The 16,863-nt window shown below is 30.9% G+C and overlaps 1 protein-coding gene across 1 annotated transcript in view; it reads left to right on the forward strand.

Moving 5' to 3' along the window:
• LOC106457059 overlaps window positions 1-15,931 on the forward strand; it is a 55,886-nt gene extending 39,955 nt beyond the window's left edge. Inside the window, exons 9-10 of the mRNA XM_022383201.1 lie at window positions 7,248-7,398; window positions 15,110-15,931. Coding sequence (XP_022238909.1) covers window positions 7,248-7,398; window positions 15,110-15,267 — 309 coding nt within the window. The 3' untranslated portion in view covers window positions 15,268-15,931. The remainder of the gene's footprint in view (window positions 1-7,247; window positions 7,399-15,109) is intronic.
• The last annotated feature ends 932 nt before the right edge of the window (window positions 15,932-16,863 follow it).

The following is a 16,863-nucleotide window of genomic DNA, read 5'->3' on the forward strand; positions in this document are numbered from 1 at the left end:
ATATATATATATATATATATATATATATATATAAGTAAAGTCACAGTCTTGTCAAGTAGCACTGAAACATTTATTAACAAAACTTAAAGTTAGAAAAAGACGATTTTATCCAAGATTTATCATAAACAATGTGCATACACACAGTCTACTTTTGTAAATTTTAAAATGAAAATCTGTAAAATAACTATGATAACAATAAAAAAGTTCTTAATAAAATATCTAAATTTTGTTGCTTTTATCGTTTCTTACGATAAAAGGTGCGGGATACAAGAAAAGACAATTTATTCAGATTTTATAAATCAATCACGTTTACTTTTTATCATTACAGAATATACTTTACAACCAAATTCAGTTTTATGTTTACTATACTTTAAGTCTAATAATGAAGAATGGATTTTGTATGTCACTGAACTGGACAGTCATTCAAAATTTAATTTATCTATTCTCTCACTTCATGTAATGATATCAAAAATTAAATGTACATTCATAACATTCTCAAGACCTGAGGGTACATTAGGAAGTTATTTTCTGTTTACTACTTCTATTTTCGATCTAGAACTCACATATTCGTAGTTTATAACAAAAATTGTTTATAAATATAACTTATCAAGATCTAACTTCTTCAGTGTGTAATTGTTTAGACGTGTAAAGAAATATCTGGATCGTCCATCTTACAATTTGTGTTGTGTTCTTCAAATTTATCCATGGGCAAATTCCACTGACAGCTCAATATTCTATGATAATTAGGAATAACACAAAAGGAAACATATGTGAGGTATAAAATACTTAAGTGCAAAAATTAAATTAACACACATACAAATCTAGTACATTACAGTTAGTCTAAATTTTATCTATACTTCCTATTCAGACTCTCTTACTGACCTTTGTTCATTAGTCATATTGCTGTCAATGATCTTAGCTTGAGAATCAAATCAATATATAACAGCACAGAACACTGATTGGAAACTAAAAATTAGATTATTCTCACATAGAATATAATATTTTGGGAAATAGATACTCACGGTAGTAACATCAACGTTACTTATATGATGCATTGTAATTCATTTATATTTTATAAAAGATCATAATCTCTAGTTGCTTTCGTGCTGAACGAAAAATGATGTGTTGAAGTTTTTGACGAGGTACAGTTAACACTATTAGGCTTTGTAAGATATAATGAACAGAGAATGCGTAAAATAGTGTGATGTTACATTACTCTACCATTGGAAACAAGTACCGTGAATACCGTAGTGGACGTTTGCAATACGGTGATATACTTGTGAGTTGTATACTTTCATAAGGAAAAGGTATTAGCTACAATAAAAGATATGCCTTAAATGATATCAGTGGATAAATAGCATTCATATAAATTCATTTAAAAACCATGCAAGTCACTTACCAAAGTCATTAGATTTATTTCCACAGACTGCTGGTCAAAGACCATACTTATTATAATTAAGTTAGTATTATTATTATTATCGTATAACATAATAATAGAGTTTTAGTTTTTACTTCTTAAACTTCAACAAAATTGTTATAAGGTTTACGAAAACTAGTAAAGTTCACTGTAGTAACAGAAATAAGAAATGTAAACCTTGCAAAAAGTCTTTCAGCATGAAAACATTGAGATGTGTTATTGTTAATATTATTAAACAACCTTGTTATATGTAACGAAGGACTGTTTTAATATTATCAATTGGAAGAGTTTTGCACAATCTTGTGGTTAGACTTGAAATATGCAGGTCATGGGATCGAAAGCTGTCACTGACCCTTCAGCCATGTGGACGGCATAACGTGACGTTCAATTCCACTATTTCGTTGTTAAAGAGTAGGCTAAGAGGTGGAGATGAGTAATGTTGACTAGCTGCCTTCCCTCTAGTCTATCACTTTATAATTAGAGACGGTGAGCGTATAAAGTCCTCTAGTAATTCTGCCCGAAATTCAACAAAACAAAGGAACGAGCAAAATCAATTGGAACATGAGTGTATAAAGATGAAAGTTATTTGTATTAAAATACTTAACTTTCTTTTGGCATGCAGTGGAATTACTGATTGGACGAGGAACAAATACACAACATCCAATAAAACCAACAATCAAAAACAGTAAACGCATCTAATGATTTGAATAATCATAAGCATTAAATGCATAAATTGAATCTAATTAGATGGGCAGTCAGAAACAGTAAACGTATAAGTTAGATATATGAGAATGAGTAATGAGAAATATGAAGCATATAAGGTGAGTCTAATAACATTTCTAATCGTCTAACGTGGAGATATCGCATATCGAACTCTTTTCTAAAGTTTCAGTCTTAAATATATTGTTGCGTCAGCGAGATCACGTAACTAGTAACACGCCACCCGTTTTCTAGGACTATCCTGTTCCTTCGGGAGTGCTCTGTCATTTGCTAGATTGGGGGTGGGGTGGTATATATAAGATGGTCACGGCGTGACGTGACAGAGTGTGTGTGTAGGTAGTGAGTAATTGAACTGCAGTCAGAAAGTATTGTTGAAGTTAACGTTCGTTGTTATAGCGTTTGTTATAGAGCGACTGTTGAAAATAAGTGTATCGGTAAAGTTATATTCAGAAAGAATAAACCAGTTTTATTAAGAAAGGACTTGTGTCGCTAAAGTTTCGTGGGAACGAAGTTACGGAAAATTAACTAACGACTGGAGGCGTAACAATATATTGATTTGGTCTTAGTTTCAATCGATTAAGAATAGTATCTGCAATTAAGTTTGAGAATATTTTATGAGTGTCACTTAGAGCAACGAAGGTACCAAATTCTTGAGGTTGCCATTATCCCTTTTTCGTGCAAGTGACAGTATATGCGCGTTGACCGTGCAACATACTATTTTATTTCGTTGATTTTATTTTTAACAGCGTTTAGACAACCTTGGCTTATGTTAATCTACAGTTTTATCTTCATTAAATACAGTATTTTATATTTTTTTTTACCTGTAACAACTTTCACATATTTAAAAACTATCTTCACAATTCCTTTCTATTCTTCATTGTCAACTTCTGGTTCGAGTGATATTTCCTTTATAACAAAATATGTATTTGTTTGCCTTCACACCAATACTGTTTTTTTCATTTAACCTACAAATTCCTACACTTAGTCCTTCAGCATACCTCTCGAATCTGTAGTTATTGCTGTAATCTTGTGAATGTGAGTTTCTATTGTTTCGAGTTTTTCCTCTAATCACATTAATAAATAGAATAGGAAAATTATAAGCTACACCTAGTGGAATGGATAACCGAAAACAAAAAACGTGTAAACTATTACTCGGGGTATAGATGTCTTTATTTTGTTGAATTTCGCGCAAAGTTACACAAAGACTATCTTCACTAGCCGTACCAAATTTTTAAGTGATAGACTAGAGGGAAGGCAGTTAGTAATTATCTCCTACCGCCAACTCACGGGCTTCTCTTATCAGTCTGAATAGTGGGATTTGACCACCACTCTTATAACGCACTCACAGCCCCAACGTGCGGAGCGTGAATTTGTTTGGTGATAAGTCGATATGAACCAGGATTCCTCAGATCCACAGTCTCGTGCGTTCTCGGTCCGGTTTCTAGGAATCAGAAACCGCAAGTAAAAAAAGTTCACACAACATGATGATGAAATAAAAAGTTAAGCTGCAATTGTTAGTAAGATAGGTTTAACGATAATGAAAATACTTGTCACGTCATTAATCTTTTACTACTTCAATGAGACTAGTAAGGACAAGAGTACCTCTACAACAATTTAATACTAAAATATCTCAAGATAGCTGAACGGTTTTACGTGTGCTGTATTGCGGGGAAAATTAGTCAAACCATGATTATGATATTAGTCAAAAAATGTTTTTCTTTCCGTTTATCCCCATATGATTCTAAAGAAGTTCAAGCTGAATTTACCCTTGTGAAAAGTGAGTGGTCGTTGGAAAAAAAAACAGGAATAAAGTTTTGAGAAGAAAAGGGTAATGCTAATGACTTTTCCTATATTTTTAAACTTTCTTGGACTTCAGCAGCTACTTTTTACCCTTCTGTTTCTGTGATAGATGTGCGTATTTTGCTGATAATTAAGGTTTTGAATTGACTGTTTTTGCACAAAAACGACTTACTTTAATTACGGCAATCTATAGCAAGTAAAAGTTTAGATTTCCCAAGCTACATATTGTGTATGTGTGCCTATATATGTATAAATATATATAGATAAATGTATCGGATTCTAAGTGTATATAAGTTTATGGAAAAAGATATACGTAAGCTACGTGAGAAATGTTTATTGAAAATAAGTCTACGTTTTATTTCAATATAGCAAACAGCCTGCATGCTTAAGCACTTTCTACTAAACTATATGCCTTTTTATACATTCAATCCATTATTTTACTATGCTCATATTTTTGTTCTAGTTGCCTTTCTTTTTCTTCTTTCTTATATGATTCAAGTACAACTGTTTGTTCGCTGTAGATGGTAGGACCATTCCGTTTATTTTATCATTGATTGATATATATGACCATCATATTTCTTACATACCTCTAGATTCATGTAGTTTTAGTCCCCTGGTGAGATAGCGGTAAGTCTACGGACTTACATGGCTAAAATCCGTGGTTCGATTCCCCGAGGTAGACTCAGCAGATAGCCCAATGTGGCTTTGATCCAAAAAAATCATTTAGTTTTAAGGAGCAATTTCACCTTGGGGATATATGCCAACAGAGGGCAGCAAATATTTGAAATTATAATAGTAAATTATATTTATTAAATACATTATTCTGCACATTATTAAATTCTGTTTTCAATGATATTTCGGTAAACTATTGTAAAAACCACAATATGATAGCATAATAGGTATTATCATTATTGAGCTATAAAATGTACAGTTACTACTGCGCCATTTTACTTGCATCACTCGAAACATTTCTTTATTCAATCACTATGGTGTGGGTGATTAAATACGATTTTAATTTTTCTCAGGTTGGTTTCTGTTAATGTAATTCTATTCTATACTTTAGAGATAAAATTGAAGGCTTACTTTTAAATGTTTAAAAACAACAACATTTTTTGGAATAATCTAAAATAGATTTTGAATATAATTAAATACATAATTTATTTTGATGTGAACTATTTATTTATTTGTTTCGCATACTTTTACTTTATTAAACTATGATTTAGCCATTGATTTTAGAGGCATCATTCTCAACATCACCTTTTCCCTGTAGTTTAAAGAAATGAAAATCCTGTGTAATTTTGGGATATAATGACAGTATACGAACTAGCTTTTTGAGTGAATCTCTGTACTCTTATGAGCATTTATAATATTATTAAGTCTGTAATTAAATAAAACAATATTTGTTACTAGCTCCTTCTCTAACAAAGTTTTATCCCATCACTTTGACAGATTTATTAAAAGGTTTAATTTCACAATCATTTTAACGTAGTTCAAGATAACTGAAAGATAACTGTCATGAAACCCATTTGTTATTTGACTTAGCATTGTGCGCAAAGTCCAAGCAAACTTTAGAATACAGCAACAGGTGTTGTATTATCCTAAAATACACGGCTTTCTGAATAATCATTTCAACTTATCGTTGTTTTTGCCTTTAGCCTATGACAAGAACCCTCCCCCACTTTTATATTTATTATTAAATGCTTCTTTTCGTTTATATTTATAACAGTTCACTAATGTGTTTCAGCTGAAGACAAGTGATTTTCATTTTATAGTTATACTTCTTACTAATGCCGCTTTAATAGAATACAAACGAATTACCCCTTTATAAGAAGCCCATTTAGCTGAAGCCAAATAACACCTTCCCTGTATAACTATTTCTATTTGCTAACTTCCCTTTATTTGATGACAAGAAACATTCTTCATTTAATTTATTTTCTACTTTACTATGCCTGTTTAGTTGAAGACAAGGGATATCAATTCCTCTTGTTGATGCCTTTTTAGTTGAAGACAAGGGATATCAATTCCTCTTGTTGATACCTGTTTAGTTGAAGACAAGGGATATCAATTCCTCTTGTTGATGCCTGTTTAGTTGACGACAAGGGATATCAATTCCTCTTGTTGATACCTGTTTAGTTGAAGACAAGGGATATCAATTCCTCTTGTTGATACCTGTTTAGTTGAAAACAAGGGATATCAATTCCTCTTGTTGATGCCTGTTTAGTTGAAAACAAGGGATATCAATTCCTCTTGTCGATGCCTGTTTAGTTGAAAACAATGAATATTAATTCCTCTTGTTGATGCCTATTTAGTTGAAGACAAGGGATATAAATTCCTCTTGTTGATGCCTGTTTAGTTGAAAACAAGGGATATCAATTCCTCTTGTTGATGCCTGTTTAGTTGAAAACAAGGAATATCAATTCCTCTTGTTGATGCCTGTTTAGCTGAAGTCATACGTAAATTCGTTTATACCTTTTTCTGGTTAACTTAATGATATCTTTTTAGATGAAGACAAATGAAACATTATGTTTATAATACTTCCACATATTGCTGTTTCGTCATTTTTCTATAACTATTTACAATTATTACCAAGTCATTAACTTAAGAAAGGTCACATTAGTAATAAAGTGTAAATTTTATTTATTTCTACTTATTGTTGCCTCTTTAGCCAAAATCAAGTTATTTTTTATTTGAATTTACTTCTATTTAGTGATTTATATTTAAAGAAATACAATCGACGTTCCACTTGTAGTTATTTATACTTATGTTGTTCCTTTATTCAACTACAGATGGTGCTCCTTTTATACTTTTTACCGCCTACTGCTGGTTATTTAGTCGAAAACAAATGACCGTCTGTTTATAATTATTTTATTTTCTTAACACATATCTGGCCAAATATAAGTTATCTCTAGTTAAAGTTAATGTCGCTCACTGCAGTTTATTTGGCCTAAGTAATATAATTGTTCATTTACACGTTTATACGAGAGTGGGGGATAGGGGTTTAGATATAGTTTGTATCACATAACTTAAGCCAGAAGCAAACACTTTAGTGAAAATCTCCACACAGTCGTGTGACAAAGGAGTATTTTTAGGCTTTAAGTTCAAACCTTTATTACTACGATTACAAGTGTCGATAAAAAATATATATCATTGTGAAGTTCAGTTTTACATAAATTATGTATAAAATAAGGTTTACAATATGTAATCAATCATGCTATTGTGCTATGTTAACTAATGAAAATTACATCCTGTATGTATTACTATTACATAAACTTTCAAAGAAATTAATTTTAGCATTTTTTTTCTACTTTAGGTGCCATGTGGCGATGACCAGTATGGATATGGCAGAAAACGACGCAGCATTCCAGCGAAACTCCCAGATGATCCAAATAAGGTTTTTGAAGTAGAGATGTCAACTTTCTTAAAAATTGAATATGAAGAGGATCACTTCAAACTTAATCAAGGTTAGATTCTCACTAGCTCTTTAAACTTAATTAGATATAGTTTTCATAAAACAGAGGTGAGGTATGGCCTACTAATTAGTGTGCTGGTCTTTGTAGTAAATATAATATTAAAAACTATATATAGCACATGTTATATACTTTGACTGCACTTAATATATATACATATATACAGCATTCTTGATATTAACACTATATATAAATATCGTATAAACAATGATAATTCTTTACAGAAATATGCATTATGTACAACTGTTTATTTAAAGCCTCATGGTTGTATGTTCTTTGATTCATTGTTGGTGCTAACAGTAATTATTACTATGCAAAACTCTGTTGCACCTGACACTCTGCACGGACATAGCTGATGGCATCCTGTGTAAGACATTGTGGTTACTAGAACTTTACATAAATATACAATAAATAATGCCCTTATCAAATTACGCAATAATATACATTATCTGAAACCCTGCTAATCTTAACACTACTTGAATATCCTATTGGTAAATCGTTGTTCTAATTAACATCATATTCAGAAACATTTAAGGACATAATCTGGTGTTGTATATAATTGCTAACACTGTGTGGATATTCTTAACTTAAACATTTCTCTAATTAATACTTCACATTACTGCTGTTACTGACAAATTATGTTAGTTTTCTTATGTTATTTCTTTAGTAACACTATGTGGATATTCATTACTTAAAACATTTCATTAATACCACTAACATTACTGACAAATTATGTTATAAAAATTCTTTCATTTCTAATATTATTTGAGTATACCTTTCTGAAACCATTTTTCTTTTTATCTCTTCTCAACATTCTGTTTTAATGACACCATTGATTAGGATAATGTTTATTACAACTATTACTCACACGGAATAAATATACTCCAAGTGATACAAAAATGTGTCTATTTACTTAAAATACTCAGTCTAAAATATGTTTGTTACTGATACTTTATAAGAAAAAGCACTTTGCAAAACATTGGTGTATCTACCTTTACATGTGTGCTAACTGAAACATAACTGTTCCTGCTTTTTCTAATATCACTTGAATATACCTTATGTAAAATGTTACTGTTAAAAAAGAATATCTAAAAATTAACTATATAAATTATTACTGTATGACACTAAATAAGTATACTCTACAAAATCATTGATATTCTGACAATTTACATAAATGAATCTCACTGAACCTTAGAACTATAAAGCTATTTATCTACCAAATCGTTTGTGTATCCATAACGTTGTAGGTTACAATGCCTTTGAAAAATGTGAGTCACACAGCAAAAGTTAAACAAAAATACATTAATTTTGAAATTAATTTGATTAAATACTGCTATTGTCTACCAAATATTTTACATAGAAAATGGGTGATTTCGCCTACATTTTTATATGGTTATTCATAAAACACAAAACTTGAATTTCGAACATCAAGAAAAAAACATCGGACATATCAATTGAAAACAAGGACAAATCATCGACTCCTCATGACGTCGAAAATCAGAACATTTATAGAAGCACGAACCATGATATCAACTCCTTTCCTCAACAACAAATAGCACAAGCATCAAACCTTGCGTCAACACAGCTCATTTACGTTCTGGTGACCTTATATCCCTCATTAGATATACACGACTTTTTTCCGTAAGTTCAATGCGAGTATTATGATTTGGATTTAGAGTGTTAAAAGTAGTTATTTTTAAAAACGATTGTTTATTGCAGGTTGTTATATGTAACTGTTCAAATCATACGTTGTGTAGTTCAGTAGTTATGAATTCATGATTTTTATATTATTGCGTGATGTTACTAGAACCTTCTGAGGTTTCTCGTTGTTTTAATTGAATATTATTGTATCACTATCTAATAGCATGTGGAACGTTCTAGACGTCTGTCGGGATATAAATAGATGTCGAAAATGTAGTTAAAAAGATATATTCAGACTGTGCAATTATGAGTTTAGCCATAAAGACCGTATAGTGGCAGTTTTTAAAATGAAATTATCACAGATTGTATTGGAATAACAGATTAGAGAAAAATAATTCTTCTTGTCAATTGTGTTCTAAAGTAGTTGAACCAGCCTGTGTGGACTTTGACGAAAACGAAACAATTATTTAAAGCTTTAGATACAACTGTGATAACCAACAGTGTAACGAACGTTTGTATATACATTTGACTTTTTTAATATATTATTTTAAAACAAGTGGGCTGTGTGCTATTTGTTTATTGTTGAAATTTATCGCCAAAAACATCACAGAAACCTACTGTAAGGAATCCGGACCATACATAAACCTGACACCCCTTAACCGAGACTTAGAATTTATACTCCACTCGCGTTATTTCCCGAGAAAGTTGTTCTTACACATTTCACGATTCCACTCATCAAACTCTCGATTATGTTTGTGTTTCAGCAATATTTTACATACACGACTTAGCTTTGATCTGATAAAGATTTTCGTTAACATCTCTAAGTCTGGTATGGAATATTAATCCACAAAAGTTTCGTCTCCAATCAAGTCATATTTCAACTAACACCTTAAAATAGAAAGTCCATTGAGGCATAATCCACTTCCTTTGCTTAATATTATTTTAGACTACTTTCAGGTAGTATGTTTGTGTGTGCAACTCAGAAATTTGCCTGAATCATAGTGAAATCTGAATAATAATGATTAGAATCAAGTATCCATCCAGTGGCACAGCAGTATGTCTGTGGACTTACAACACTAGAAACTGGATTTTGATACCTGTAGAGGGCAGACGACAGATAGCCCATTGTGTAGTTTTGTGCTTAACTACGAAAAACAAACAATCAAGTATTTTTATAAATAAATAAAAACTTCAAGTGACGATGTTATCATTAGAAATATGTCAAATATAATTACTATTGAAGATATAGGAGAGAAGTTTAACAATTATTATGCAGATTTAATAAATACATTAAATGATAGAAATACAGTCTTGGCTAAAATGTTTGCAAAATGTTCTATATTGATGTTATTGTCCACATGCATGGAGCGTTATTGAATAAATGTTCGAGTGGTAACAGAGAAGGTAGCGTATGATCAGACAAATATGTATGAGTTGTTATTCTGGTCTGTGTAAGTTGTTTTGAACATTTGGTTGTCAAAAAATACATATAAACCTCTTTTGTATAAAAGGTTGTGCTTTTGGTATAATATTTTATGAAACAGATCAATGCTTTGTTCAGACAATTTCTTTGTACTCAGTATAGAGTCATGCTTCGTCACGTGCCAGGAGTTATAGGGCATCAAATTGTTTGACTGTCCAAAAATGGTAAGAAGTAAACGGACATTACCAGAACAATAGGGTACCCCCGGTGTACTGCATACAGAATCCTGAAACGTCATTGAACTACATGAAACGTTGTACTAGGAATATTTACTAGTAAACACCGAAAAACTAATATCCCAAACGATCATGTTTTGATCAGGTTAACATGTCAAAGTTGAAAGAAGTCTTGCAACACCTTACAACAGGAATGGTATGAACAGATTCATTCCAAGATATCCAAAAGAACAATAAATAGGGAACTGACCAAACAAGGTTATTTTGTAAGAGGGTCTATTTGCAAACTGATATTAACCAGAATTCACTGTCATTACCGTATTGTTTGGGCAAGACAGTATGCCAACTTACACTTAGGACACTGGCGACATGTCATCTTTTCAGATGAGTTCTCTTTTCGGTTTGTTAAAGCTGAGTGTTGAATTCATGTTCATCGTCAATGGCGCCTCCAACAGGCATCACATGGAGATGACACTTCTGCCATATGCTAGGGCAAGGTTTGGCAATAACTTTGTGTTCCAAGAAGGCAGTGCCACTGCCCACCATAGTGCACGTATTGTGCAGGATTATCTCGGTCAGAAGGACGTTATAAGATTGTCATGGCTAGCAAATTCTCCAGATTGTAATCTCATTGAGAACTGTTGGACTGAATGGAGCCAAAACATTCCTAACCAAGATCCCGAACCAGCTACTTTAGTTGAGTTGCAGCGTTTTTTCGGGAGAAGTTGGATTGAATCACAGTGGATTACATCAGCAACCTCATTGACAGCATGCCACATCACCTTGTGGAGGTTATTAGTGTACGAGGAGGACTAATCAAGTACTGAATGTTTAATATGAACTTATATAAGGTTACAGACACTATTTATAATAATTTGATATTATATTTTGTCATTATATATGTTTTGATAAAGTTTTGTAGTGAGAGGTGAAATGCTGAATCACACATCTTTCTGCATGTGTCTGATAAAATTGTTTGCTGTTCTAATAAATCATTCATGATATCCATAGAACCTGTCTCATTATACGAATTACATATGTAGATGTTTATTATAACATGCATTTCTCAGTTTGAAAACTCTAAGTGCATTTATATTCCATCTTAATAATAATGATCTTATTCGTTACAAAATACACAAACATTTTGGCCAATAATGTATATTTTCAGACAATCATCTATATATTGATAGTAGTAATTATTTTCAAACAATTATTTCTAATTTACTCTATTTTACAAATGTGATAACATAATAAAAAGTATTAGTAAAAATTGATATTAAAAAGACCTCTGTATAGATAAAATATAAAATATAGCAACAATGCTTTCTTTGATACGCTAGTTAAACTGTTAAATATGATTTATGAATCATCAATTATTCCATATCAATAAGAAATATCAGTGGTAAGACCTATGGTTTCAAAATATAATTATCAACCAATTGTTATTTTACTGGAGATAGAGAAAATTGTGGAACGATATCTTGATAATATTGTTCGAAAATATTTACACAGATACAAAATTATATCCCAAGACAATATGGTTATCAAGAAGGTAAAAGAACAATTACACTATTGGAAAAGTTTTTTTCAGAAGAGGTTAGCGAATAAATACAAGACTGTTAATGTATTGTTTATTTATTTATAGACTTGTTAGCGAATAAATACAAGACTGTTAATGTATTATTTATTTATTTATAGACTTGTCTAAGACCTTTGATACAGTAGACCATAACTTGCTAATTTATAAGTTGTAGAATATAAGAATAAGAGGCGAGATGTTATATTGGTTTAAAAATTATATAAAAGACGGATTAATTTATGCTAAAATCAGAAATATTTACAGTAATTACAGAAAAGTCACACCTGGTGTACCACAAAGTTCCAGTTTAGACCGTCTATTTTTACTAATATATATGAATGATATTTCTTCATTTCCTCTATTTATATGTATGTAGATGGCAGTGCCTTAGGAGTAAGTGATTATAATCATACTTTAGCAACGTGTAGTATGCAAATGGATTTTAATGATATTGTGAAATGGCTGAACTTAAATGATACCTATTTAACTACAGAACAAACTAAATAGATGTGCATTCATAAAGTATACTTTCAAATTACCCTCTTTTGATTGCTTATACTGGATTTTGTTTGACTAAATGTATTTCTGAAAATACAATTAAACTTAGGCGATCATGTACTTGTACAATAATTGAAAATTTAATCAAATTTAAATACTTAGGAATCATCATATATTCTAATTTTCGATGGAGATCACACGTAGAACACATGTGTAATAGATTAAGATTTTATAGATGTAAAATATATAAACTTCAATTTAATACTCCTCCTTCTGTATACCAATTGGTTTATATTTCTTTATGACAGTCTATGATTTGTTATGGTATAACAATATACGGGTCTACTTACAATTCTTATGTAAGTAAAATATTGTAGTTACAGAACAGTATATTAAAAGGCATTTACCAATAAGAAAAAGAAATAATATGGTTGCTTATGAAAGAAATATAACATTGAATATAATAAATGTATTTAAATTATACCAATATAATATTGTATAATAATGTATACTAATATACTATTATAACAAAGCACTATTTTCATCGCCTTTTAAAATTAGGATACATCATGATTAAAAACGTTATTATAAATTACCTGAAGTATAAAACATAATTATGGAAAAAATTAATTAAATTATCAAGTACCAAGGTTATTTAATATAATTCCAAGAAAGTGAATGGATATTAAAACATATGTTAATGTTAACAATTAATAAAAAAACTGGTTGATAATACAAAAATTATGTTATGAACTAATACACGTACAATTAATATAGTACAATAGAACATTTCCTGCCGATAAGCTTTAAGCTTTACGGGATGGTATATGAAGGTATTATGTGGTATGAAGAAGTAAAATCAATGAAAAAGATAAAAGTTTGTAGAAAATTTTCAATATAATTCTGAATTTAGCTAATATGTGCATAATTTGTTGAAAAAAGTCATTCTTAGCCATAGTGTGATAAACTCACTCATGGCTCCCAGGACACTATACTATCCCACTATACAAACGTACAAAAATCAATATTTTTGTCTACCGAAGGCTACTCCATGTAACAGATTGAGGCAAAAGCTTTTATTTCAGTATTAATTGCATGGAAACGCCTAAAAAGGTGCGCCAATAGTACTGTTGATAATAGAAGCGGTCGTAGTAGAAAGCCCAAACTCCTCAAAAATAATGTTAAATAATTTAGAGTATATGACACAGGGTAATTTAGAAGGAATCTTGCCAATGATATAGCTAAAAGCTAACCCCCGAATGTACATTAATACATTAACGCAATGGTTGTGTAACTGCCCAAAAACCACTGATTAGAAGACATGCCAAACCAAAATGCTGAAACGGGCATCATATTTCAAACAATCTAAAGAAAAACTGGAGGAAAGTGGTATTTGTATGGAAATCAAAATTCAAATAGTTAGGTAACAATCAGTTATAGTTTATTTGATGGAAGAGAGTTAAGAATATGGTTAACATTCATCATCTACGGTGAAACATATGGGGGAACCAATAGAAATGTGGGCTGCATCTCCATCCATGCTGTTGGATATCTACACAAAATTAATGTTACGCTTACTGCTAATAGATACAATCAGATTCTTATCTATCATTCCATTCCCCCCAAGAACAAGAGCTGTTGTCCAGAAATTCATCTTCCAGAAAGTAATTTATCATACGCATGATAAATGATACCTGAAAGAGGGAGGCAGAGCATCACTCACAACCATGACTTGACCTGCACAAAATTATGTGAATATTTTTAAGGCTTTATGTGAAAAAGTCCAACTGCAACAAACAATTTGGATGAGTTGTGATTAGTAATACAGAACATTTGGAACAATAATACACAATCATGCACTTATAAACTTATAGCAGCATAAAAATAAGGTTTACTGCTGTTTTAAAATCTTATTTATTTGCTTTTTTGTATTTTGTTAATAGTAAAGTAATTTACTAAGGGTAAATTGACCTCGTAGTTTCAATTACTCGGTTTTTGTGACTGTTGTATGTGTATTACCTGCTAATTAGTTCCAACACTTTACCCTAGCTAAATTTCTTCTAGTAATAACAATATACACGAATATATATTATGAGAATCATTTTTATTACTAGCAAAGCATACATATATACCTTATGCAAACCATTCCTGTTTATTAACAACTTATATTAAATATATTTATATATATTAGCTAAACCACGTTTGCCATTAACACTTTGCCTAAATACTTGGTGTAAAAATTATTTATGGTGGTAACTCTTGAAGCTAAGGTATCAGATTTAAAATATTTGCTTCCTTATATAATTACAAATTTTGGTTTTATTGCAGGAAATCTCGCAGGAAACTATGATGAAGACGCTTCAAGCTTAACTAAAACAAACTACCTACCCTATACCGAGGACAAAACAGGAGGTGCTGCCACCATTTGGCCACAATTAGTTCTTGTTCAACTTGTTTTATTTGTGGCTAGTAGTTTCGTTTGCTAAAGCCCACGTTGTCCATATTTCTACTCCATGAAGAAATATTCAAATCATGGAAAATATCAATACAAGAAAGGGACAATGGTTCAAGAAATGTTTCCTCTTCTACATATAAGGTGTCTCATCGGCTTTACTCCTGTCTATCCTACAAGAGAGAAATATTAACTTTAAACATTTATTAAAGAAAAGGTGCCAGTCACCTAAATTTTTATTTTGTTTATTTGACTTTCTAATAGAAACTGCACTTAAGCCACTGCTGAACGTAAAAAAATCTTTTGACACATCTTGTCAAAAGATTTTGTGGACGTCAACATCTTCTGGCTTTTGTAAATCTAAAAAATTGGTTTAGAAAATGGTATTTTTAAATGTGAATGTGTGTGTTACATCCATTGGAAATTATACAATGATGCCTACAGTTTGATTGGCTTTGTCTTTTCTAGTTTTTGTTAAGATTAAAAAATTATTTTTAGCAGCATTAATGACCCGTCCATGAAATAGCTATGTATAAATATCTAAACTTATGAAGTAATGTTTAACATGTATATTTGATGCTTACTTAAGCACCGTATATCATGTTTTCTTAGGAGTTCTTCTGTATTTTTGTACTTATCATTACAATGAAATTATATGTATGAATTACGCTGATACGAGCCATAAACAGTACATTATATTTATGGATTTTTATGATTTTAAAGTGCCAAACGACTAGACGGCGAATAGTGCAGTTTCAAAGATCAACTGTATAAAAATTAGGGGATGGTTCTTTTAATCAAAGTAGGGGATGGTTCTTTTAATCCTATAGAGCCTCTTTTTAATTAAAGTGAGCGTGTTTTTTTAATTTGAGGTGGTGGATTTAGATCATTTCGGTGATGGGTTTTGTCAATATGGTGTAGCCAACAGATAATTTCTTAAGTCATGTTTGTTTCGATAAAAGGATTACCTGTTTTAATTAAGTGTCTGTATTAATGGTTTATATTTTTGTTATAGGTTAATTATTTGTGTTATTTAATTAACATTACAATAGTTGGAAGGTTTGGTTTTTCAATGTAATTACGTATTTTTCAGATTAGATGGTTCAGTTTTGTTACTAAGAAAGAAATTGTTTCATATACTTAGCAATTTCAATCGAAACTATAATTATGTTAGCCAAGACTAGCTGTGAGTTCTGTTTGCGTGTATTTTAAGCGAGAATAGAAAATGTTGAATTCACTTCTATGAAAGTATCCCCCATCATTAAGTATCGCATATAAGACAAAACGATAATGTTATTTATTATATGTGCAGTACATTCTGTCCCTCTTCCATAAAAATGTTGAAACTCAAGTATTTTATTGAAAACAATAGTAAAATGTTACTCGTGGTCCTTAACTGTTAAATTAATGTGTTCAATGCATGTTAGACGTTGGCTAAACGGATTATTATAAGCCACAAGGTTGTGATTCTTCAGGCTAATTAGATGTGCCATCATAGATTGTTGATTGTTATAAAACTCATGCATGACAAAATGGGAATGTCTCAGGCTCATAACATAACACGCGGACATATAACTATATTCACAGCACGACCAGTTAATTAAAGCAACCTTAATGCAAAACAACTCTC

Source organism: Limulus polyphemus, unplaced genomic scaffold, assembly GCF_000517525.1.
Source record: "Limulus polyphemus unplaced genomic scaffold, Limulus_polyphemus-2.1.2 Scaffold14, whole genome shotgun sequence".
In the NCBI taxonomy this organism is placed as follows: Eukaryota; Metazoa; Arthropoda; class Merostomata; order Xiphosura; family Limulidae; genus Limulus; species Limulus polyphemus.